Source organism: Tachysurus vachellii, chromosome 19, assembly GCF_030014155.1.
Source record: "Tachysurus vachellii isolate PV-2020 chromosome 19, HZAU_Pvac_v1, whole genome shotgun sequence".
Classification (NCBI taxonomy): domain Eukaryota; kingdom Metazoa; phylum Chordata; class Actinopteri; order Siluriformes; family Bagridae; genus Tachysurus; species Tachysurus vachellii.
In genome coordinates, this window is record NC_083478.1 from 17,947,665 (window position 1) to 17,974,739 (window position 27,075).

At 41.7% G+C, this 27,075-nt stretch overlaps 1 protein-coding gene across 4 annotated transcripts; it reads right to left on the reverse strand.

The window, feature by feature from the left end:
* Positions 1-1,728: 1,728 nt before the first annotated feature.
* Positions 1,729-26,957, reverse strand: nckap5l (NCK-associated protein 5-like). 4 transcript variants are annotated; one of them, XM_060893786.1, is made up of 13 exons: positions 26,773-26,957; positions 12,223-12,354; positions 12,046-12,114; positions 11,753-11,791; positions 11,506-11,625; positions 10,082-10,168; positions 6,770-9,852; positions 6,449-6,584; positions 6,258-6,336; positions 5,533-5,826; positions 4,813-4,961; positions 3,480-3,754; positions 1,729-3,360 (listed from the first exon to the last, which is right to left on the reverse strand). In XM_060893786.1, the coding sequence occupies exons 2-12, from the start codon at positions 12,349-12,351 to the stop codon at positions 3,503-3,505; spliced, it is 4,437 nt and encodes a 1,478-aa protein (XP_060749769.1). In that variant the 5' UTR covers positions 12,352-12,354; positions 26,773-26,957; the 3' UTR covers positions 1,729-3,360; positions 3,480-3,502. The 4 variants fall into 4 exon arrangements, with proteins under 4 accessions (XP_060749769.1, XP_060749767.1, XP_060749766.1 ...); XM_060893784.1 differs by having other exon boundaries at positions 3,457-3,754; XM_060893783.1 differs by having other exon boundaries at positions 1,729-3,754.
* Between the last annotated feature and the right edge of the window lie 118 nt (positions 26,958-27,075).

Here is a 27,075-nt window from a genome sequence, read left to right on the forward strand (position 1 = left end):
TGCGGCCCACTGGTGTGTTTACTGGTGTTGGGAATGATTTGTTGTGATCTTGAATCTTGCCAAATATTTCCTAGGAGTGTTGAATTAATTTACGACGAGACGTTCTTTTTAAAAATAAAGAACCTTAGGGGCTCACGTCTCTATTAAAGTTAGGCCAGATTAGATGCCAGTTTGGCACCTTAACAATACAAGCCTTTAAATAGTATTGCTACCAAATGTATTTTTCTGATTTAAAACAAACCAAAAAAGGATTCTTTGTTGGACTGAAACTTCAGACTTTAAGGATGAAAAAAAACCTGTAACTGGAAATCAAGTTCATATAATAACTTACTTACAACAGTAAGTAACTTACTGTTTCTGGTCATCTTCCCAAACCGCAAAGTACAAAGGTCTCTGTGCTGATGTCTCAGTAAGTAAACAACAATGTACTGACTTAGAAAGTTCTGATATTGGAGACCAAACAGAATAAACACATGCTGTGGTCAGTCTTGCTGGAATGGTGGAAGCTTAAGTCTTCAGGATTTTTTTTTTTTTTTGCCATGCTGTCAGTTCAAATTTGAAGATGGTCAGAGAAATGCTGTTGGGTCCATCAGCAAGGCCTTGAAGTGATCTTTTCTCCAAGTAAACAAAGAGTTACTGTGGAGGCTTTGAGGTCAGCTGCATAAAGCCAGTGAGATCCAGTGGCCACCAGATGAGGATAGGTTCCTGGTTCTTCTCAAAGTCAGAAATCTCAGAAAGGTTTTCCTTGTCACAGTCACCTCTTAGCAATTTTTCATTCATTTTCTACCGCTTATCCGAACTCTCGGGTCACGGGGAGCCTGTGCCTATCTCAGGTGTCATCGGGCATCAAGGCAGGATACACCCTGGATGGAGTGCCAACCCATCGCAGGGCACACACTACGGACAATTTTTCCAGAGATGCCAATCAACCTACCATGCACGTGTTTGGACCGGGGGAGGAAACCGGAGTACCCGGATGAAACCCCCGAGGCACGGGGAGAACATGCAAACTTCACACACACACAAGACAGAGGCGGGAATCGAACCCCCAACCCTGGAGGTGTGAGGCGAACGTGCTAACCACTAAGCCACCGTTCCCCCCCCTTAACAATTTTTATTAAATCAAATTTTATTAAATCAAATTTTAAACTTCCAGAATTCCTGTAAAATTGATTTGTGACCGTGTTTTACTTTGCATCCTTGGTTTAAAGCACTACTTTTGGCAGAATCACTAAACTACACATCATCCTGAGAACGTTATCTTCCCCCAGTGAAGCATGATGGTGGGAGCATCATGTTGTGTGGACGCTTTTCATCAGCAGGGACGAGCAATCTGGTCCAAGCTGAAGGCAAGTTTGAGGAAGCCAAGGACAGGGAAATCTTGGACGAAAACCCTATCAAGCTTGCCAGAAACAAACTCCTGTTCTGGATCCTGCCAAAGAGCAGGTCAAAGTCTGGCTGCTTTAGGAAAAATGTCGTGTGTCTCACCTGCTTCTTGCGGTGTTCATTTCCTTCAATGAATGAATGTGTAAAGCCCTGATTAGACATTGTAAAATGTCTTTATATTTATGACTGGATTGCAAGGGCTCACTGCACAAACTATGCACATTTAGTGTTAATCTTTCTTTTAAAGGGTAGTATACATCTAGCATTTTCTGTAAACCAACACCAGACAAAGCAAGAGAGGAAAAGAAAAAACAAATACCATGGACAAACTGCATAAAAACATTTTTTATTTAATTGCATGAGTGATGGCAATTGCTTAAAAAGATGATTATGAAAAACAGATTTATGGCTTTTGTAGAGATGAGTGGAAAAAACATCCGATAGCACCTTAATATAAAAAGTTTACAGATATATTAACAGCTTCATCATAAATTCTTTTGTAAACATAGCAAACTAATAGAAAATAGTCCTGAAAATTACGACAAAAGAAATGGAATAGGTTGTACAGGAAACGTAGGAATCTATTACACGAGAAGAAAAAATTCAATCGGAGGGATCTTAACGAAGAGAGAGAGAGCTTGGCGTCATGAAGACGACATGACCTTAATGACATGTTTGAGGGTAAGTGGGGTTCTTTTTTGTTTGTTTGTTTTAACAAAATCAAATCATTTCCGGAAAAGTCTCGATTTGTCAATCGAGTCGTTTAAGAATACTTCACATCTTTAAGATAGAAATGATGTGGTTTTGCGCTAACGGTATAATATACTCATTAAAATGAGTGTCAAACAGAAGGGAAACTCAGTTGACTGAAAATCTCAGTATATTTAATACGAGGGTCATGGCGATGTTTACACAACCTGACAGGGATGTCACAGGGTGTTATGAATTTGTGACATGTCCACACACGGTGTTGGAAAAACATTGTTTATGGTAGTCGGTTAAATCGCAAACGCGTACAAAACGTGAGGACGTCGTCTGCCAAGACGACATCACAGAATAAACACTTATACAGAACACTGAATGTTTAGAAACAAATAATCAACTTAAAGGGCGTTTCGGAAAGCCGGAATTTTTCAGCCGTGTAACTTAAGACCAAGAACAAGACTATCTGATAAGAACGATCATGACCTGTTATGTAACCTGATTAAGTTAAGTATCCAAACTAAGATGTATATATATATATATTTAAGTGAAATGCCCTGTCGAGGACTTCATAGTGACAAAACATAAACGTACACAACCTGGCACAGAAAATCAAGCGACAAATGCTAAAAAATAAGTAACCAGCAAAATGTGGTCTTGTCTTACCACACTCTCGAAAAGAAAAATTAAATAAATACATGCAAAGTAAAATTCACTATAAAACGCTGTAGCGCTATCGCACACGGATAGTACTTTTATTATTGCTACAAGTTTTTGACACCTAACATATAATGAACTCTATGGAGGTCAGTGTCTAATTCAAATTGTACACTGATGCTTTTTTTTACTGTTGTACATAAAATATGCATATTAAATAAGGAACAAAAAAAAAACAAAAAAAAACCATACACATTTCACTTTGCAATAACTTTACACAACTATGCTAATGAAAGATGTGCGCTGATGTACATGTAGAGACAATTTTGAGAACATTCAGAGATTTTGACATTTTTTTTTTCCTTTTAAATGGAAGACTTGTACTTGTTTTGAGCATTTAATCATTACAAACATTTCACTGACAGAAAGGTGACGTGTCTACTCTGCTACAACCTGAATCAGAATGAATGCGGTGTAAAGACATGACACGAGCATAGAAATCCCTCAAACGTGTTTACGCTTCGTTGGCTTCCGTCCAGTAAAAATTCTCAGGTAAAAAGGTGATTTCTTGCAGGAAAACATAGTGGGTGTCTTCTGGTGCCAAAAGTGTGCTGTCTTGTGAGTGTCCACCATAAAAAAAAAAAAAAAAAACTAACAAAAAAAACAGCATTAAGGTGTATTTAAAAAAAAAAAAAAAAAAAAAATTGGTACCTGATAGTCAGTTAATTCCTAACCTCTCAGCTACTGGCGCTCCCTCTCAGCCTTGGCTACCGCAGGAGGACAGGCTGTCATAGAGAGAGTCGCTGAGGGATTCAGGGGTCTCTAGGACCTGGGGGTGACTAGGGGAAAGTGTGTCATCAGGCCTCTCTCTCACCAGCTCTAACCCAGGTTCTCTTCCCAGGTCTGGGTTGACTGCAGCACGTCCCTTTCCTCTGCGCACCTGAGTCGGCTGCTGGAGACTTCTGGGGTCGCTGTCACGCCTGAACGGGACGTCACTAGTCTTTGAGCGCTGTACACACGGCATAAATCACATCAGAATTTTAATCGAAAAGGTATTAACGACATGCCACAAACAAATTCCATGCCTGACAATCTATCTGCCGAGCGTGCACATGGTGCGACATGTCCGGTGATTACAGCGTTATTATGATGCCATTCAGAGGTGGAACCAACACTGAGGAATTATACAGTACTTAAGTGGAAATTATAGATCATGTGTCAAAATCTTCAAGTATCCAGACACAAAAGGGCACAAGTGAAGAGTAATAACGTTGTTACTTTCAATGTACGAAAAAGTAGTAAAATGTAAAATGTTTTTGTGTGAAAACTAGACTATAATGTATCTGATACTGTTCAAATGATCTGTGCTAAATTTATACCTGAATAGATCATTCAATATCTGCAGCTTTAAAAAAAAAAATAGGAATGGAAATAATCAATATTTACCAATTAGTTGGAATTTGAATTCAGGAATCAATACTAGTCTTTAAAATATTTATTAAATGTGGCCAGCTGACATAAAAGCAAGTTAACGAAAATCAGCGAAAACCGACCACAAAATGCTCTCAGATGGAATTCATGCCTTCTAGGGAGGCAAAGGAGACGCCTCGTTTTTTTCGTGTCTTTGCGTACCCCAGCATGTTGAAACATTTTATTCTGGTTTGCCAGGGACGCTCACCATCAATCCCACACGGTAGCCTTATGAATATTTATATGTCTAGTGGCTTATACATATTCAGGAACATAGATTATATAGCCCCAATTGTGCTGTGTGTCATGAGATCATCATCCAGATGATTATCATGAATCTTGATTTTTTTTCCCCCCTATACTGAAGAACTTGTATGTACAGCGAAGAGTCATTGGCTGGACGAGAAGAGAGACCGTTGAGTATTTGAGTAGTTAAATAAATAAATAAATAAAAAGTCAAGTAATCAATGTCAGTAGTACTGAAGTAAAGCATAAATACACCAAAATAATATGGTGTTATATAGTATGGACCTAGTATAGTAGCAAAGTATGATTACTAAAATATTTTCCATCCTAGAGCTCAAATAACAGACTCACCCTCCTAAATGAGCTCTTCTGGTTCACTGAATCTAAGGCCTCTTCTACTCCAAGATAAACATCAGACGGCTCTGTTGATCCTTTGAGGTTGGGAAATGTCCAGTTCTTCATGGAGCCAGATCTTACGGGTCCGCCGCAGACGTCGGCCCCTTAAAATACAAAGATGTTCCATAATTCATCAAATACGGTTGAAAGGCATAAAAATAACAAAAGTTTAGGGATTAAGACTCGTACTGAATATTTCATGTAAATATGTAAGGAATAAAACATCATGGTGCTGGTTAAGGAGAATTGATGACTGACAGCTCTGTTTTTCCTCTTAAAGATAAGAAGACAATAAAAATGACTGTTAACACGGTCGTAACTCTGGCGGCTCTTGGCAAAAATATGAAGGTGTAATTTGCCTTGCAGTTGGTATTACTGTCAGAGCTGATGTAACCTCTGAACTTCTGACCAAACAAAATCAAGAATTCTACGGCAGTGTAATAAATATTTAACTGGAAGACAGATTGTAACGTGCATAGTTAATCATACATAACAGAAGAGACATAAGAACAGAAGGGAAATGAGAAAATGACATTAAGCACCACCATCATCATCATCATCATCATCATTCTGAGCTTGTATTAGGTCCAGCATACAGTCTTATTAGACCATCTCCAAAGGCACAAATAACCCGGGGGGTGGGGGGAGAAACACAGCACCAACAAACATCAGTACCTTCTTGACCCATGTCAGCAACTTGGTTGGGTGCAAGCATGCCTTCCAGTGGGGTTCTGTCCATCTCCTGCCCCATGATGTAATCTTCCTCTAAAGATGATAGCTCTCTTTCCAAAGTCCAGGCCTTGTGAGGAATTTTAACCCCTGAGCCATGTCTTCCCTGAAGAAAAGTAGGATCATTCTCCCCTTGGGCCTTTCCTTTGGGGACACTTTTACATCCAGCGTTCACACTGTAGTCAGGAAGAGGAAATGTGCCAATACCGCTGTCCAGGGTGTGTGTGGAAATTCCAGAGCCTGTAAAAACCAGTCTGATATTAAAACAATTCAACCAAATGCTGAATATTTTGTACGCAACCAAAATGGCAGCTGCTGAAATGAAAAAGAAATAGAAGCTTTCATCAAATACTTTCAGCAAAAAATAGGTCCATGGTAAAGATGAGATATATCTGAAATAAAACACCTGAAATTTAAATCTACTAAAAAAAACAAAAAAAACAAAAAAAAAACAAAACAAAAAAAAAAGAGCCATCACAGTAAAATCATGTGTTGGGATGTTGCTGCTCTGTAGGCGTGACTCATCATAAAAGCCACAGGAAGAGACATGTCAAGCAACCTTGTACTAGACGATCAGGCCCAGGCCTGTTTATGAGGTCATGCACTAAACCATTCATCAAATACATCATCTTGGTGTGGTACATGATTGTAGCATCAGTCAGCAGCCCTACCTGCAAAGTGCTCGTGGTGAATTGAATCAACCAGGTTCTCATCAGACACACCATCCACTTTAGTCATTAAAGATGCAGCCTGAGATAAAACACACAAAAAAAGTCGGCATGATTAATGTAATGTTTAGGTTACGATCGAATGGTATAGATTCCGGTTGCTGGTGGTGACATACAAGCATTTAAGACTTTACCTTTTCCATGTCTTCACTACTTCTTGTCTGACAGATACCACTTGTGCCATGATGGCTGAAGACAGGCCTGGTTTTATAATCAAAAGACAAGCGTCGATGAGCCACGCCGATGCCTCCGACATCCTTTCCATCGACCCTTTTAGAAAAGAAAAAAAAAAGTGTTAATTATTTACTTTAACAGTGCTTGAAGTATTATTTTATTATTACTACACACTCTGACACAAGGGTTGCAAATTCAGGAAGGAATGACTAAGTGAGAAAGCTAGATGCGTAAAGGAATACGTAAGTAGAAAAGGTATGAACTTGCCACATCATACATACCGGTTAAGCAGCTGCTGCATGAAGTTGTCTGATGGCACACCCCTGTACATTACAGACAGCTGCCCCTGAGCTTGGTCCATCACCACCTCACAGGAATGTCCCTTTCCTTGTCGGTCCATAGCAACGCCCTTCACATAGGCACGTTCCTCTTCCAGGGCTTTGTGTAGCCCCTCTGCTTTTTCCATTAACATGGATATGTTCAAGCTCTCGCTCTCTGGCTTTTTAGTAGCCACTTTAGAATCCTTTCCCCCTGAGGATATATTGAGTTTCCATTCTCTCTTATCATCTTTGCCTTTTGGAGCTTCGGGTTTCCGATTAAGAGCCGGCAGCTTGCTTTTCCGCAAACCAAACCAGTTGGCAATTCCGCTGGAAGCCTTCTGTTTAATTTCAGGTGTTTGACTCTTGTCCTGTTCTTGAAGCTTTAGCATATTTTCCTCAATGCCTTTCATGACCTTTTGCTCAATGGAGGACTGAGGGCTTGGTGCGGAGTGTCGCTTTTCTTCAGCTGCCTCTGTAGGCCGAGGAGGTGGAGGAGGAAGGCTCTCCCCGAATGAGTTTGTCTTCTTACTGGCTCGGGATTGGCTTCTGTCTTCTGATTTGGACAAGTACCTTGGAAGCTCCTGGGTTGGTTTTCCATCTCGATTCAAAGACGGTGGTATGGTTTTAGTGGGAGATTTTAAAGAAATCCTGTTAGGGCTGCTACTGTGGGGACTGGAAAGGTTTTTGCCACTGTATGAAAGACTATGTGGTGTTGCATTTTTAGCATAGCTACGCAAAGCTTGTGCAGCTTCTAAGTTGCTAGACAGTGCAGGCATTTTAGATTTAGGGCTTTCTGGTTTTGCAAGGGACATTCTAGATGATTCACTTTCCATCTTAGAGATTGTAGAGCTTGCAGGTACTAATTTGATGCCTTGGTCAGAAAGCTTTGGGACAGTGCTGTCCACATGGCCTGCAACAAATGCTTTTTCTTCAATGGAATCTGTACTTTTTAAAGGTTTATGTTCTTCAGGTTTGATGTCAGCAGCTTTGTTTTTGTCACTGGTTCGTGGAGGTATTTCTTTTTTCTCAGTCGCCTGGGAGCAAGCTGATTCTTCTGGGTTCCTTAGCTTACCAAGTGCAGCTAGTCTTTCTTTAAAGGAATGGCTGGATTCACCCGAGTGTCTACCTACGCCTGTCTTCTTGGGAATGGGTGGTGGATCGTTTTTTTTGCTGGGTGATCCTGCACTTGGCATGTGGTCTTTCACCGTCTCATTTTTCTCTTGGCTTCTGGACCTCATGCCACTCATCTGTGACTTCTGTGAAGATGACTGACTAGGCAAACTGCGGTGGTTGGCCTGCTTATGCCATACAGGACTGTCTGGGCTCTCTTCTTGGTCTGAGAAGTCAGAACCTAGTGAAGTGTTTTGAGATTTGAAACTCGTGGGCCTCTCTAGACCGAGGCTTCCTATCTTTCCTTTAACTTTTTCTGTGTTAGAGCTAACATAACGGAGGGCAGAACTGACCTCTCCGAGAACCTGGGATATATCTGAGCCACTGGCATTAGACAGATTAGGAATATTTTCATAGTGTGGGATTTTCTGTGGTGTCTTCTGCGAGGGAGCACTTTGTGTAGGTTTGCTTCCTCGACTGCTTTTGGGTATGCCACAGTTCAGCTCTTTTGGCACCACTGGAGGTGGATCATCAGACAGGGGTGGGGAGGTTGGAGCAGAGTGTGTGGATGGATAAGGCTCCGATTTGGGACATGGTGGCTGCTTTTGCCTTTCTGCTGTGGTCGCTTTGCGGGTAGCAACCGGTGAATGGTGCACCTCATAGTTGTTACTGCGACAAGGGATTTTTGAGCTGCGTGTTAGCTGAGGGCTGAGACGGGGAGGATTGGCTACTGGGGTACGCTCCCCGATGGTAGGAATCTTGAGAAACTTGAGCAGTTTTGAAGGGGAGGACTTGACTTCTTTTATGCATACCTGGTTGGGGTTCACGAGTTTAGAGCTATCAGCCTGAAGGTCTTGTGTTGTGCTGTCCTTCACAGGGACACATATCTCATCTAGTACTCTTGATGCTGTATGATTCTCACTGGGAGAAAACAGTAGCCCTTTATGCACAGGTTCGCTACTTTCTACCTCACTACATGTGTCTGGCAGGCTGTCAGTCAGACCAAGAGTAGGTAACTTGCAGGTGACTGGCTGGACATCAGTATCACCTTTCTGCAGAAATTCTTCAGCATCTGTGACTTTTTCAAGCTTCTGTGTTGCTACAGTTTTTAAGTGCTTAAAGTCTGTTCCGAGAGTACTTGCATCATTCATACTCTCATGACTAATCTGTTCACTGGCTGTGTTGCCACTTTGTGATAACTGGGAGTTCAATAAAACATCTGATATTCGATTCTTATCTCGAGTCTCTTTCTCGGACAGTGCGAGAGAATTAGCTGGTGCGTGATCAGGCACTCTGTTATGGTCTCTTTCAGGAACTGCCATGTTGGAGTAAGAGTCAGGGTCTTCTGTTGATAAAAGTTCACCGGATGGATCAAGACCTTTTTCGGTCGAAAGAACAGATAATTGGGTAGATTTCCTGATCACTAGGAGTTCACTAGTACCCGTAGTAGGCTTCACATGGCTCTGCAAGTCTTGGTTCTTGTGAAATTCAGGCGGAGCCAGGTTGAGGTTGTCTATAGTAATGGCATTTGAAGTGCAGCAATTGTGGCTACTGTTGGCTAGACTGATCGAGTCCTTATTGGACAGAATCAGGCAAGTGTTACAGCTTCCACACTTTACACTATTGTGGTCTGCTCCATTGAGACCGATACAAACATCTGAACAGGAATGGGGACAATGCGTTTTAGTTACGTTAAACCTGGGCGAGTTGTCTCTGCAAGCCAATACAGTGTCCTTAGAGACCAGCGCTTGGCTATATTCACAGAGGGAAGAGATGCCGGAGGAACGATGGTAGCGTAGAGGATCCGTCTCCTCGAGCTTCCTCAGGACCTCCAAAATGTGTGCTTTCTTTTTCAGAAAAGGAGATAAGGCGTCCATGGAGGTGGTGGAGCTTTGGGTTTCAGGAAAGCAAGTTTGTGCACACTCTCCATTTCCCTTTAGAGTAAGATAAACATTTAAGGAAAAGAAAGTTACATTTCAGAAATACTTTTCACTAAATATAGATAAAATACCGTTCAAAACAAAACGCATCGTTGAAACTTTTATGTTTAAACATTGGCCAAAGAAACAAACTTATCAGGGGTCAAATTTGACTATGCTTTGTGTTTTGTGTTAACTATTGCAGGTTATAGAATTTCATCCAGGGTTTGTTTTTTTTTTTTACCTTAGATTGTGCATTCCTCTGAGTTTCAATCTGTTTGCTTGAATCAGTGTGCTGGAGTTCAGAAATGTGTTCCAAGCAGGACCCAGTCTACATTCAAAAGTCAATGAGAAGTGTTACTTCTGTACTGGATTATCTACTTCTATTTTATACAACAGTCTATTCATATGTTCTGACACCCGGTGTTCCACGAGTGATCATATTTAGTCAAACAGCACTGACATATTTCACCATTTGTACATTTCTGCTTGCTGCATGAAATGTGAATTCTAGCAATAGTTTGTTAAATTGACAATTAAACTTTCAGGGCTTTCGGTTGGTCTGTGCCTTACATAACCACATGCAATGCTTTGGGCCCTCCTTAAAAATATTCTTTGTTTGCCGTAACCCGACCGACCCTGTCAATTTATTACCGACTCAAATTTTGTATTTTTTTTGCTTTAAGTCCGACCGACTTGCCGGTTGTAAATTTGCGTTACGACTGACCAATTCTTTTTTTTTACTCTTCAAACAACTAATACAAATTCTATTGTTCGAAAATCTATTGCACGAATCGATTGGACCAACCAACACAAGTTTCGAAAACGAAAATAGGAAATGGATTTTAACGGCTTTCTCTCGGAGTGCGTCCCAGTTTTTTTTTTATAACGCGTCACACAGCAACTGCAGCTTCGGACACATACGCATAACAGCAAATAATACTTCTGCACAATGTTTCTCTTTTTACAACAGAAATGTGAAAGGTGTGTTTGACCGAAGGCACGGGTTGAAGACCCAGTCAGTGACGTCACGATATGCTAATTTGTTTAAATTCATACCTACGTAATCACCGTCACCAAAATTGTACTTTTTTTTTTTTTTTTTTTTTAAACATTGAAACTTGAAAAAAAAAAAATAGACCTACCTACCGACCCTTTTTTTTTATTACTGTTACTGCAAACCAAAATATTTTTAAGGATGGCCTTATAGTGGCTTCTTTGTGAATTCCTTTGTGTACAGAGTGAAACTTTTTAATCATATATAACCCTTTATCCATTTTGTGTCGGAAATGTCAGATACTCGGTATTCGTTTCTTCTGTATAGAATTCTTGCATTAAACCCATAAATAAATGTTGTTGTTCTGAATAGCTGTAATTACTTACAGTAACTTCTTGCTTGTGCAATATTGCTTAAATATAAAATTTACTCCTAATAAAATGCATGATATCATATCTGAAAAATGCATCTCTGATTTACATAGCTATTCTGTTTACTCCCTCGGATAAATCCCGTACCGCCGCTAAAGTAAACAGGAAAGTGCACATTTTCCTCAATTTGGCGTACAAAATAAACACAAACATAATAGGGCGTCTAAATACAGCTTTCCTAAAGTAGTACAAAAACCACAGCTTTATGGCATTGTTGGATTTGTTTTTATTCCGATTTACCTGCTGATGTACACATGACTGATTGTGCAGTTTCTCTTGGAGGAGTTCGCACAGCGTTCTGTTCTGCCTCTCCAAATCAAACACTCGCATTTTCAATTTTATGCACTCTTCCCGAAGATCCTGAAAAGAGCACGAGAATACGGGCACTTACTAACCGTGACAGATGGCAAGAGCTTTAAACAGACACTTGGATATACGAGCAGATTTTTATTTTATTTTTTTTTTTTAATGAAAGAAAAAAAATTACCTTTTGGTTGAGTAAGGCTTGGACGACATGGTTGGCTACCTATCAATTAAAAAAAAGAAAGCATTTACATTTACTTCACTTTAGAAACAATCCTATAACACTGTTTTGTATTGAGAAATACTCGATTGATTTTATTTAAAAGGGTTTATGCTATCAGGCTCAAGGACAAAGTCTTTTTTGTGATTTATTTTGTTTTTGTACAAAACCTTGAGCGTATCTAAACCAGGGAACACTGGAACAAAAGATATAAAACAATTCCCCTATCTGTACTGAGTCAGGTTGTCAGAACTCACTTCATCCAGGCATCTTTCATAAGCCTCTCTCTGGCTCTCGTTGGCGAGGGAAAGGGCCGAGTTCTCAGCCTGGATGGATATAAAAGACGCTCGTTATTCAACGTACTGATACTGAACAGATATGAAAACTGTTGAAATGTTCCCACGTTGTCTTTGCAGTACAGAAGAGTGACTCACTTGAAGCTCTCGGACACGCTCCAGGAGCTCGCTGCTGCTCTCCTCTTCCAAATATGATTCCAGATCCCCCTCCTCTGACTCCAGGTCCTCCTCGAGCGCTCGGTGTTGGGTCTCCTCAGACATCATCATTACCTGAAAGCCGAAAACGTGAAGTGTTTAATAGAGGTCTGTCTAAATGGTAATCTTGTTGTGTGAATCTGTGTATGAGAAAGCCTTGGCAGTCTGGTTTGGTCACTAAATCAAAGCCACATGGGTTCTTTAGTTAGTGCACACAGTATACAAGTGAAAAACTATTAACCGCTGTAAAAGGTAGCATTATTAACTACTAACCGCTGTAAATAGTTTTTTAAATGATTACAGATTTGTCCTTATAACTTTACCCTGCTAATTGAATAGAGTGACAGAGGAAAAAGGTGTAGGATTGGTATAAAACGAGTGTATGAGTGAGGGCTTTGGGGCAGCCGGGATATCAGTGAGACTAATGGACCAGGCTTTGGCTACAGCTTTATAATAATAAAGGAGATTAAACAGACCTAAGCGCTCTAATCACACCACTGGATCGCGGCCATGTCACAACCCCTGACTCCAGCTTAACTTGCATTAGTGACCATGACACAGAAGCCTGTTTCTCGTGGCCTACTTACGCTCCATAAACAAGGACCTCGCTTTACAGCCTCCTATTTTCTGACCAAGCGGACCGGGTCACTAGCTAGTGGAAGCACTGTGCAAAGCATTAGTCTGTTGTCGCCACTTGTAACAAAGACTCGTACCATTTCAGACTGTTCGACCTTCTCGTGCCCTACATAAATGCTGGAGTCAGAGTCCACCCCTTCCTGTTATTGCATTACCAGAACCTTGACCTTCACTAGCCACTTGGGATCATACCAGTACACCAGCTATCCTGTTGTAAAACTCAATCTGAAAAATCGATTGGTGCGTTCGTTCCATTCATAATTGATGCTTTTAACGTTGAAAGTGACACATTCTGCCTCGGTAGAGCCAGCCAGTGCCTGTGCTTGCACTGAATTGGTTTAAGTGGATCTGCCTCTTATATAAACCAATAAATGCAAAGTCCATTGGGGCCATGGAATGGAGTCCAGTGGTTTTGGAGCACATTAGGAATGTGCTTGTAGGAATGATTGATGCTCGAACAGAAACAGCTCAGAGAGAATAAGTTAGAGAGATAATAAATTTCATCAAAGAATTTTGTCATGAAAAAAATCCTTCCTTATGCATTGAACACGTTCGGCATAACCGGTAGCAGTGCTGCCAGGATTTTCACATATTCACCACAAAGGTTCGTGTGGGTTTCCTTTCAGCTCCCAAAAACATGCCGGTGGGTGTATCTGCAGCTCTAAATTGCCCTTACCTGTGAAGGAGTGTGTGAATACACGAGTGTGTGCGCGTGCTTGGTGTTCCGCTGTGTGTGTCCTCGGGATAAAAAGCAATCAATGAAGAGGAAGTAATAATTAATAAAAATAACAATCAAACAAATAAAGTGAGAATGCTTTGCCTAGTCAGAAGCTGCATGACTAGTTTGGCAGATACTGTACCTCTGTGAGTAAAGTTTAAATGGTTGTAGTTGCATCATGATCTGGTAGACATTGGGTGATCTAAACGGTGCGTACAAAACATGCCTTTCCTTTCCAAAACCTTGTCTTAAGTACGACTAGATTTAGGTTTATCAGACCAGCTGGAATAACACTATGGCACTTTTCAGTAGCCATCCATTTAAAAAGCTGTGCAAATATTACACATGACCAAGAACTATATATAGCACACCAAGCTGAAAAAACACCCAAACCTGAGCCCTTTTTTTTTCCCTGCGCTGGCAGACTGAAAGGTTGTGGCTGTTTTGTATCTGCTTTTGACTAAGTGCCAAAATGCCTTTGCTTCACAGAACTGTTAAGGCACTGAGATACACCAGGTATTAAATCCACAAATATAGCTTGCTGGCTATAAGATACTACACAGAAGATAATCTTCTTTATATAGATTAAACTCCAAGGTTATATAGATGCCGTTGTGTATGGATGGTACTGTCATCGTTTCTTCCAATCAGAAACGACTTGCTTTTTAAAAAAAAAAAAAAAAGCACACAAACCTTTAAACGTAAGCATGTGCGACGCAAAGCATACAGCTGGATACAGCTTTCCAACACCTTCTGACACCAGTAAAGAGTCTGGCTCTGCACTCGACTATCATACATAATTGTAGTACAAAAGTAAAACAAAGAACTCAGTCAGCAGCATCGGGACTGGATAAATCGTTAGGCTGGAACAAGCAGATTAAGTATTAGAGCTTTTTTTTTTTTTTTTTTTTATTCCATTATTCAATGGAAGGTTTGTTAAGCTTTAAATATAATGTAATCGTCTCATATTTCTATGCATCACAATGAAGTGAGGGTCAGATTCGAATGCTCTTTTTACATATCGCCGCTGTCGGGTGGAATCATCGTATCTCCAAAAACCATTATTTTTCAGGAAATTAAAAAAACGCCGTATTTTTTTTGAGTTATTAAACATTGTATCGTTAAAGTTGTTATTATACCTTATATTGCTATCATACTGTTGTGTACCAACATTAACACAACATTTTCCTAAAGTCACGGAGCAGGGAGATACGAGATTATGCTGTTGCGAAGCTTTCCCACGGAGTGAAGAAGAGGTGGAGTTACGAGATTTCTCAGATAGTTGAAGTGTCCAATGGAGTTATGAGATTTGCGCTCAAGCTATTTTCAAGACTTTAGATTGGTTAATAACTTGTAAAAATAACAGACCCACGTGGGGACTGACCAATAGTATCGATATGTGAAAAAATATGAAATTGACAAAATTTGGACATACGAGGTTTCCGCCTGACAGCGACGATATGGACATAACATACAGAAAAACACCAAACCTGATAACCAAAAACTCTTGTCAAGGGTGCAAAAATGTACTTAAAGCTGATAAAATGTCATGGTTACATAAATTCACAAGGGTACATAAAGTGCACATAATTAGCTCCTAATACTTCTGAGGTAAATGACATCACTACAGCTGCTTGAAAGCCTTGGATCTATACGCTGGACTGGGAACACTCATTGTTCAGTGTTTCTGCTAATACATTTATAATTTCTCTAACCCTTTAAAACCACTGCATTAACCGCAACAAAACTCAGGATTTATGCTGAAAAAGTATAGCCTTTGTTTTGTTTTTTTCTGCATCCCTGGTGATCTGCTGGGGGTCAGACTGCACAGGAAATCAAGCCTGTCCTCTGAGATGCCGCATATGAGGCGGTCGTGGCTTGCTCATCTTTTCTTTTCATCTATGAATCACTGTCGAGGAATGAAAACTGAAGCCATGAGTAAGTCAAACCCACTTGGGCAATGGCTAAATAGTCTAATCTCGTTTAAGTTTCGGGTTGAGACGATTCAAAAATACAGCAATTAGCTGGGTTTATTTTTAATGACAGAACCACTAGATATGCTTCCAATGCAATGATCTGAAGATTACAAAAACAACAACAAACACCAACAAAAACACCAACAATTTCAACAAAAGCTTCCTCAAGGTGAAGTGAAATAGGGAGCACAAACTTACTGCAAAACTACCAAGTGATGCATCAGTGTCATGTACCACTGACAATACCAGAAATACAGCCTTTTATATGTGTACATTAGATTATTGTGGGCAAAAAGCCTCACCCTCTAAATCAGACGGAGAACAAAGCGACAATGTCTCAGGCACTTCTCCAAACATACATGGATATTTTTACCCACGTGAACAGAAAATGTTACGTCAGTGATTTGTGTCAAATGGTTAAATAAACGGGATGTTGAGAGGCAGAAAAGGAAAAATCTGGTAAAGCACAAATAGTCATTAATCTTCAGTAACAGATTTATCTTAGTCAGGGTCGTAATTGGCCAAACGGCAAACGTTAAAAAGGAAAAAAAATGTTTGTTTCCTACATTACAAAACAGCATGTGATGTCTGGGGGGTGGGATAGCAGACCATCTCCCTTCAGAATCACATTAGGAAGTGTGTGCATAAGCAGCAAAAGATGTGGTTGGCCGGCTTCACGAGTCTCGATGGAAAAGTGTTAGCCTTAACCCTCCCTGATTGATAGCTGCCATATGATAAAGAAGAGACCAAATTTTTGGACTTTTTCTTTTTTTTTTTTTGTATAACGTGTATAACGTCTCGATGCTGAACGTGTTCACTTCTAATCACTACATAAACACCTTCAGTCTTTGGTCGCTTGCAGCCAACAGGAAAACAGGTCAATCTTCTGACTAAATGAGCTTAGCATCAGTTTGCTTCTGGCCCTGGACCATACCTTTGCGTGCTAAGTAGGTCTATAGATTCTTCTGTGCAAAGTTCACAGTCGGCACGGTTAAACCCGCTCGAGTAGAACTAGCTATACCGGAGTGCACCTCTGGAGACAAGAGGGAGCTGAGATCCGTAGCGCAAACAAAGGGAAGACTATAGGCTCCATGCTAACAAGATTCTTGGCAGCACTAGCAAGCTCCTAGCACATAATCCTACTATATACTGAGTAATAAACCTAGCAGTAAAACATTGTACTGTGGCCTTAACAGGGCCCCTTATGCTCACTAATCTGTAAAGCAGTGCGTTTATTGAACCTTCACTGCCTAGAGACTACTGTTCTGCACTTTTGAAATCCAAAGCCGAAAGACGTTTATCCCCGAGACTTGCTTTAGCGTATAATCTCACCTTGTTCATAAGAGCTGCTGCTGTAGTCATAAAAACTGTCCTGTGCTCGTCCCAGGACTCCTCATAAAGAACATCCTTTGAACTTCCTGGTTTCCCTTTACTCCTCTACACCTGTACACTCTAAACAATGCTTTGAGAGGCGGGATCGAGCGCGTCGAAATCATTAGTTTAGAGTCTGGTTCCTCTTAGCGTTCCTCTTCCTCAAGAGTCTTTGCACGTGGCTAATGCTTCTGGCTTCCTCATTAGGAATCAAAAATCAACACACGGATTTCTAAAAAGCTGCCTTGTTGCAACGTCTACCATGACTAATAATAAACTTCACCTAAAATGTTGATGTTTGGATTTGGAACGCGGAGAAATGGCCAGACCTTCGTTTTCCCCAATTTCCACTTGTTTCTGAGTCACCGGCTTGGCATGATGTCCAGAGGACTGTCTCTTGAACATGACTAAGGCTGCAAACCAGAGCTTCTCTTGACACACCAGACTTTATAATGCGTGGCGTTCAGACACTGCAGGCGAGTATCTGTTTTTGGAGACATCAAATAGAAACACAAGCTTTTATCTGACAACGTGACGGATGCAACGTGTCTGAATGTTGGCATACTTGCTGATATGATTTTGGGGGGTGTTTGGCTGGTGCTGGCTTATAAAAGAGTATCCAAAATGGAGGATGGTGGAGTTTCAGGATTAACGTCGCAGAGAATACTGATGTTTATTCCCCCTCCCCGAAAAAAAAAAAAAAAAAAGACCATAGGTAGCAAATTTCAAGGTCCATCTGGACATTGGGGAACATTTATAAACAAATGCAACACATTCATGACACACATTTAATTATAATTTTAGCCATATTCTAAAAATAAAATTTAAATTGTCCTGTAGAAATAAATTCTTTATCAAATTTGAATTTATATTCAAATCTATTAGAAATAAATTAGATCACTTTTGTCAATATTTCAGCAAAATTAGGTTGTTGTTTTTTTTTTTCTAAGCTAGTAAGTTAATTTGAATAATTTCCTGTATATATAGTGTACAAGGATGTTTGGGTTTATGCAAATGTTGGATGGATTGAAGGATGGAAGACTGGAAGGAAGAAAGGAAGATCGCTAGTACTGGGAGGGGTGAAATTAAGCCACTAAGAAGGCAATCAAACAGAACTGGGGCTCTGGGATCCCCAAACCTTGCCTCCATCCCCCACACTCCAGGGGTTATTAAGAACCAAACCCATCCCCATCCCCATCCGCAGAGGCAGTCTCTGATTATTCACACCCTGCACAAAAGCCCTGCAACACAGAGCACCATCAAATTATTGATCCTATTTTTTGGGGTGATTTATGATCTAATAAAATGATCAATTTTCTCAGAACTGGGACTTAATGGTCCTCTTAGGCATAGAAAGAAAAGAATTAGCGGAGAGGTGTCAGCTGCTCATTTCCATCTAAGGAGCAAAACAAACATTAAAGCCTGGCCTCGGTCCCCCTGGGGGACATTATTTTTTCCTTCTGATACACACTATTCTGAGGATAAACCCGATCTCTGCAGGGAGAGACTCTGAACCTTTGCGTTAAATTTAGGACACCTTCAACAATGCAGTTCAATCAAAAAATTTCCATTTTCGACCTTGCATTATCCACTGAACGGTGGCCTAATGCATCTGTGACAGGCCTAAAACGAACGCACTCGCTGACCCGCCGTTCAGCTTACATCCCTGTGAGTGCTAAAGCAAGATAATGGCGAGTCAGTCTGCGGCTACATAAACACACAGTGTCCTTCACAGTGCGGCACACCTCGCTTCTCAACAGTACATCTTTTAAACACCCACACCTCCTCCACCACCACACACACACCCCCGTTTGTGTCTGCTTCAAAGACCTAGAAATTACCAAAACACACAGCAGGGAAGACAAATAACCGGGACGCCTCTGTCTTTGAACATGTGGATAGAAACTATGAAAGCGGCAGAAGGTGAGGTGCGAATTGAGCTGTTAATTTGCTGCCGTCTGACTGCGAATGGCGCCGTTTTTGTATGAGTCAGGTTATCTGTCTCACCGAAACGTGCTGAATGGTCCGCAAACTGATGAACTCTGTTACTCGTGTAGTGCAAACAGAGCAATTCGGAAATAATTCAATTGTCAGGTGATCAGATGGAAAAGACTTCAGTTCTTTAACACACTTTTATGTTCACGCTTTTAGCTTCGTTCGATCAAAAAAGACGTTAAAACGTTAGCGATGCTTCGGATTCACCTTGAAACTGTAGATTTATAAAGATCCTTCTGTTACCTTGAGCTACTTTACATAGTTTTAGAACAAGGAAATATTGTATTTAAATCTCTAAAATACAAACGACGCCTTTATAAGAGAACAGAAAAAAAAATGTCTTTAAAATCACTTGCTAAAAGTTTACTGTACCTGCACCTCTAGTCAGATCATCCTAGGCACCTGAGGACAATCCAGGTAGGACAAATGAGACAGAGGAACAATACACGTGTTTCGTATGCCCTTGTAACCTCATATTAGACATGACCCTATTTAGACCTTTCCTACACGTGTGTCTCTCTCGTTCTGGAACCCGAGCGAGTGTCTCCAGGCTGCAGACTGCTGTGCTTCCCGTCTTCTCCCATTGTTCCGGGGAGAGTGAAGCAGTCGTCCTATCCGTACAAACCCGAGTGCACTACGACAGCTGTGGTCCCCCGCCACCACCTCCCACCTCCACCTCTCTTCTCTTCTCTCCCTCCTCCAACTGCTGCTGCCCAAACATTAACCCTGCAACTGCTGGAGCAGCCATAAAAAAGAGGAGAAAGGGGGGGTATATATTTCAAAAGGGACACGGCTCTGCCATGCACAAAAGACAAAGATAGCGAAGGGAGGATATCCTACCAGTCACAGGGAGTTGTGGAGTTACCCAGGCAACGCGGGCCTCGTCCTGAGAGGATTGAGTAAAGGATGGATTGGATTGTGACCGTAGTTAATGATAGTCAGTGTAGGTGAACGAAAAAAAAAAAAAACCACACACACACCAAAAAAAAAATCGCCTTCTTTGTTTATAGAACTAAAATAATCCAAAGTCCAGCACAGACTCGACTTATTAATTTCGCTCTGTTAACATACATCTTTTCGACTAGTTAAAAAATGAGAACGAGGTCACGTCAAAATCAATCGCTAAGTGTCCATGAACAAAAACAGTATGATGATTAACATATATGCAAATTAATTATTCAAATGGTAAAAAAGAAACTGAATTTTGTGTCCGTGATAGGAAATTTTTCCATCAACGGCATCACTACAGCCCATAAATCACCTTAAATATCACCACAAACTTGGAAGTTGCCTCAAAACATTAACAAGAAGACTTTTTTTTAGGTGAATTACTCAGTCCCATGTGGCTTAATTAGCGCCTGAGTGTAAACGAATATTAATCGGCTGACACCGATTCAATACACAAACTCACGTGATTTCGGAATCGTGACACGTTTCTAAGCCGCCTTTTAAATTCGAGGGACTAAGACACTATGATAAAATGCAGTCAAGCCTGTCATTCCCGCACGAGTATTCCCTAAAGGATAACTGGCTGTTTTCCAGAACAACAAAGGCATCGTTGTGAACGATTTATCAGAAGACATTCTTAAAATACCGCGTCAACCTTGTGGTTTAGGGGGCGATGAAGAAGCTCATCAAAACCATGCCTGAACCCTGGATCACGCCCCTGTCAGCCGCCCCTGTCACCGGAATTACTCCTGGGGCAAAACAGTGGCTGTGTGTTAAAAACCAAATTGGGTGATATGACCCAAATGGAAGAGGGGTCACATGTTGTCCTGGAGCCAACATTCGAGTGGGGAGAGAATCTGCAACAAAGAGCCATTGTGATCCAGCAAACATCACTTTCGCTCATTGAAAGGACTGTGAACGATCGGTGTATTCGGACACTCCTCCGCTCAAGCCTCGTAAATATCCCGTACGAGGATCAATAAAAAGGTAATACGCAACAAAGTGGGTGGTAATGCGTCGATACAGAACCTAGATCGTGTCTGTAATCTGTAGGTTGTGAGTCTTCACTGCTATTTCAAGTATTCGCAAGTATTCTATTGCTCGGCGACGGCAGGACAACTGGTGAACACTTGGGTAAGTCAGAAAAGCCCCAGGTGCTGGATGCCTTTTGTATTAACATGAACATAAGTACTTTGCCAAGCCATGTCTCTTGGAAAACAGCTGGACATTTAACATAAGTGGAACATCTGGTTTAAAAAAAAAAAAAAAAAAAAGAGAGGACAAGCTATTACAGTGGAGAAGATTTTACTGATCAAACCTTAGCTCTGAACCGAACCATCCGATTAAACAGAGTAATTTGGCCAAGAAGAGCGGGAACAAATATCAGGATGCAGATGTGCAAAGCCGATAGAGACGCGTCTCTGAAGACCTGCAGCAAAATACTGACCTGCGGAAAGGGGGTGGGGGTGAATACTTACGCAACCAAGAAATGTCTGCTTAATCTTGCCGGTGTAATAAAAAAGGGAATTTAACACCTCCAAATGTTTAAGTGTTTAAACCGAATGGTAAGAATTCCAATAAAGCTGTAACAAGACGAAATGTGGAAAGTTTCACGGAGGCTGAAGATGTTGTACATAGTCAGACCAAAGTGTTCGATTATCTTGTAAACCTGAGATAAATCCTGGTTCTATTACCTCGCGGGCAGACAACTGCTTTAAAGATAAAGATAAGTGGTAAAACAAAAAAAAAAATGTTGTGCCGAGAGTTTGTGCATTTGCGGCGAGTTCGGATTAAGGGAAATAAATCAGAGTGCCGGCAAAAAAAAAAAAAAGCCCCCATTGAGAGCGAGACAGCTTAATGGGCTGTAATGTGCTGAACTCCATGTGAGGTGGAGGGGCTGATCCACCTTTTGGAAATGTGACACTAGTCTGGACGAGATGGAGGGTGGGGGGGTGAGGGGGAGGAAAGGAGGAGCCTTGTTGTGCACGGTCTTTTCTCTTTCATGTGACTGAAGGCCACAATGATACAAATTGCACAGAACCTGCGCCGTCCCAAACCGTCTCGATCATCATTAGTGAAAGTGATATTGTTATTTTTTCCGCTCGAGTCTACGTGGGGGGAAAAAAAAAAAGGGATCGGAGGGGTGAGGATCGTGCGGTTACAAAAGACTGGATGCGGCCACACCCACGGCCCTTTCGGAAGCCAGCGCATCAATTCAATGGCTTGTGTGAGCAGTAAATACACTCGTGTCCAAATATAACCTGGCGGCATCGACGCAAATTTGCCTGAAAACCTTGAACAAGGATCAGCTTGAGGCATGTGACTACAGTTACCACCTAGGGTAAATGTCAGGCTGACCAAAAGAGGAAGAAATCCGAGCCAGTTCCTCTATTGACAGATAAATAAAGATTGCAGGTGAAATGAAACAAGGAAGAGAAATGTGCACCAGTCAGAAAATGAGGAACTTGGTACAAGAGGAGCATATGCTTTGTTTAAAGCTTGGTATGCACGCGGTGTTGGCCGGAGCAGCTGTCCCCTGGACGATGGTGCAGTAAAAAAAGCAATGAAGCCTTGAGTTCAGTAGGCTTCAGGGACAGAATGGCAAAACATCTGGATGGCATCTGGACTGCACCTTTAGCATTCATTCTGCCTTGTGCTCCCACTGTCCACTCGTGGCACAGTAATCCAAATATTCGTCTTTATTAATGAGCGCCGAACGTACGAGGACGACACGAGGGGCCACGTTCCATGTGCTCATTAATCACCTTCACTTCTGCGCCTGTGTTTGAAGTCCTATGAGAATTCTGCTGCCAAAACAGAGTACCGGATGTTTCCGGGTGAATTCAAGAGGCTGCTTTAAAAATGATGGCTTATTTGCATATTTGACACAAATACAGCATAGATCAGGGTTAGTTTTTGAGGAAAGGGTTCGGCGGTAATTAACGGGACGCGAGGTCACAGACACCCCAAACCACTGAGGCTTTCTTTTAACAGGCTGGTGGTAAAAGCTGTTTCAAAGAGCTCTATGAATGTAGCCATTTGTGCCAGGAATGTCAGGAAGAGCCCCTTCCATATGAAATGGACCACACTAGGCCATTTCTGATGGCATTTGTTTAACTCTTGTTGCTGTCCAACCACATCGTGGACATTTATCCCTCAATTGCCCAAACAGGATATGGCACTGACCTGGTTTGCTTGAATTGATTAGGGCTGCATTCCGACGCATATTTCCTCTCACCGCCAGCATGAATTGAATGTTTGTTGCTGCTAAAGACTGGTGCTCTGTGGAGTGAAGAACCAGTCGAAATGTTTGCCCAACCTCAGCTTCTTCTGAGGACTGGAGGCAAAGCAAAGCTCAACCCGTGTTATGCAAACACACGCAACCTAACACTCATAGTACTCACTATCGGCTTGCGTTTGACACCCCAAAACCCTGCCATCACGAAAGAAGATGTACAGTTTCACTATTTATTTTTTTAACATTATTAGTCATGGTGTGTTTCAAGTTACAATTTCTTTGTCCTAGATAAGATGTGTAAATAAAAAGGAAAATTGCCTCCTTCACATGAGCTCCCGCAGCTCTGATAAAGGTGGACGACCCCCAGAAATGAAACAAAGGCAGCGGGGGGGAAGTGCAGCCAATGTAATTGCTTTCTTCAAAATATCTGCAGCGCGTGGAAACAGAGGCGAGGTCTTGCCGACTCGGCACCGTGCTCCCCTGCTGAGATCCCCGGCTTCCCTGAGTAATTGATGAGTTCTCCACATGCTAATGTGCACCACCAATCCATAAGCAGGATACTGGCAAGATGGAGAGCAGAAGGAAACTCGCTGGTGAGAAAAAAAAAACAAAACCAAAAAAAACATAATAGGGCAGCCCTAACAAGGCAGCGAGAGAGAAAGAGAGAAGGTTTTTTTTCCCTTTGTGAGCAAACATGACCATTTTTACCAGACGAGGCAAGAAAGAGAATGTAATGACCACTTTCATTCTCCCAAGCTGGCCAGAGCAGGCGCATGGAAGCTCTTGGAGAACAAGCCTAAGCTGCAGAGGCCCAAGCAAAGGTCCAATTTCACGGTTGAGTCTTTACAACTGTCCAGAGTGTGGCGTTCTGGAAGCAGCAGGAAAAGAAAACGGTACAGTGTCGGGCACATTGTTTCGGCCGTGTCAACTCTAATGGGCGTTCACATTCTTTCCACTTGGACTCGGATGCTTTTATAATTACCTCATTTGGCTGAGGCTTTTATCCAAAGTGACTTGCAATTAAAAGGCTCAAGGGCTTAACCATAACATTTTAGTGATGATGGGATTTGACCATATAACCTTCAGATTAGTAGCCCAAAGCTGTAACCACTTCCCCGTACCACATAAATACAGCAGAGATGCAAAACGCTTCATTAGACGACGAGTCTTAAAACAGCACCACAGTACATCAGAGCACTTGGTTCGCTTTTTGTGCCTTTAATGTGCTCTTTTGCTTTTGTTTTAGCAGCTGATCTGGCTCCTGGCTCAGTGGCATGATCAGGTGGCTGGACGTAATCTCGCAGGACCTTTCTGGGATCCGGGCCATGGAATAACATCATGAGCCCCGAGAAGGAAAAACAGACACTGTTCACTAGCTACACAGCAGCCATGTGGGAGGCGTAGCATAACAATGTACCATGCTGGACAGTATCATCCCTGAGTGCTACATGAGGACAAAGTTCTATTGCACAGGTTTGAGATTAATTTGAAGGTTACACAGTGTGACGAGAGCCGGTGTTAGTGTCAACAGCTCAAATGCTTCACAAAGCTTTTTTTTTTTTTTTGTAAATCATGCTTTCTAAAAATATCATGGTTACAAAATAATAGAGTGCAAAGTGACACGCTAAAGGACCGAAATAAACATCTATACTAGCTTAGGCTTGTTGTGAAGAACATTCGTGTTTATCGTACTAACGTACTGTAAAGACGAGATGTAGAGAGAGAGAGAGAGAGAGAGAGAGAGAGAGAGAAGGTTTTTAAACTGATAGAAGCCTTCTGTAACTTCAAAAGGTTTTGAATGACACCCAGTTGACAAACCATGCATAATTTTTAGAGCTTAATCATTTTCTAGGAGAACTGAGACTATTATTGCACAACAGCTTGAAGACGTCCAACGAGAAAATCGGCATCTCACCCAGTGCCTGGAGCAATGTGTGTGTGTGTGTGTGTGTGTGTGTGAGAGAGTGTGTTTGGTGGGGATGTCATGTTTTTCTAGATTAGTGGAGACCAAATCTCCTTATAAAAATAGGAATATCCTACAGTTCTGACCTCATGGGAACATTTGACTTTTAACCACAATTTAAGATTGTTGTTTGTTTTTTTTTTTTAACAAAAACAGCAGCTTTTAAAAGAGCGAAAAGGTTAAAATTAAATTTAGGTGTAGGCATAAAATTAATTATTTACATTAATTATATCAGTGGAAGGTCCTCACAAGGACAGTAAGAAAAATAGTGTGTGTGTGTGTGTGTAAGATGGATACACCCTCACTGGTATGTTTACAATTCATCTTATAAACAATCAAATAAAGAAACAGTGCTCAGCCATGGTGATAACTTGTCCAATAGAAAATAAAACATCTATTTCACACACAGAGTGAATACGCAGCATGGGGGGTTCAAACGTGACCATTTTAAATACCTTGGGGGGGGGGGGGGGTTGCAATCACAAAAACGAGAGGTCATCTGCCTTCCATTAGGGACGACGCATGTCCTCTGGGCATGAGAAAACTGATCAAAGGCCAGGACGAAGGAGAGATAATCGTTTTGATCATGGGAGTAGCTCACAGCAGCCACAAAACCATGACTATCTCGAAAATCAAGGAGCCAGTCCTTTACGGTCAGAGCAAAAGGACTGGCATTTTTCAGTTTATATCTTACTGTCCACGACTTTCAGCTATTTGTTTTGTTTAGGGTTTGTGTGTGCATATGCGTGTGTGTGTGTGTATGTTATCCTCGGCTTGACTCTTGGGTCACGCAGTGTCCGGCTCGGACTCTCAAACCTCTCAGCAGGAGTGAATATCATTAACTTTACTGCACCGCCTTGGAATTTTGACCATCGCAGCCTAGGTTGTAAGCCAGCCTTAATATAGGTTTTGGCCATGGGGTCCTTGCAAATGTGAAAAACATCTGTAAAATATTAAAGGGGACGGGCTGGAGGAGGAGGAGGAGGAGGTGGAGGAGGAGGAGGGCATGCTTTTACCCTCAATTACACTTGAATTAGTTGCTGTTTTAGGGGTAATACAACATGGGTGCTGCCAAAATGAGCCATTTTTACAGTGCAGCCTCTCAGCACAGAAGCAAACACAAAAAGCTGGAGACTGTAAACAAAAAAGTGCTACACAGAGGAGGAAAGTAGGGGGTTTATATAGCTGTAAAATCACCTACTAAGGTCAGTTCAATGACGTGGAGTTAAATGTATATAAAACTGTGCTCGGTTTTTATAGTGTTATTAATGAGCTATAGTGAGTACAGTGCTGCAAATATGGCCTCCGGTATTTAAAATGGTATTTAAACACACACACACAGCATCCTGTCCGAGCTCAGGCAGGATATCACAGCCTGCATCCTCAAACCCGGCGTCCCAGTTAGCCGTTAGCTTCTGGAGAAACACGGTTTGGTTCTAACACGCGCGCACTCAATAGTATATAGTTTTAGTACGGCGTGCGCGTGCTATTCCGATTTCGGACAAAGTGTTTATTTTGGCTTCGTAAATCGCATCATTTCCGCTTAGCCGCTCGGCTACGTTTAGCTCACTCAGCGCAATTCCAGTGTAGAACAAGAGGTCGGTTTGGGGGGAATAAAAACGATTAAAGAGCGTTAAAGTGTGTTTACCTTGAAGTGTAACGGCTCCGGAGATACGCGGGTGGGTTAGATATCCCGGACAAACGCGCTAAGAGACGCCTCTGAGTGCACGGTGGAGCTCGCAGAGAGGAGACATGTTTCTCCCGAGTGTGACTCGGATGTTTGGTCGTCGTGTCTCGCCGTGTTTAGGGCTCGCATGCAGCGCGAGGCAGGAAAAGTGATGTCATGGCTCGCGCTCGTGCTCGCGCTGCCCGCCCCGTTTGTTCATGTGCTCCACGTAGGCCTGCCATCACTACAAGCTTCATAACACACACATACACACGCGCGCGCGCG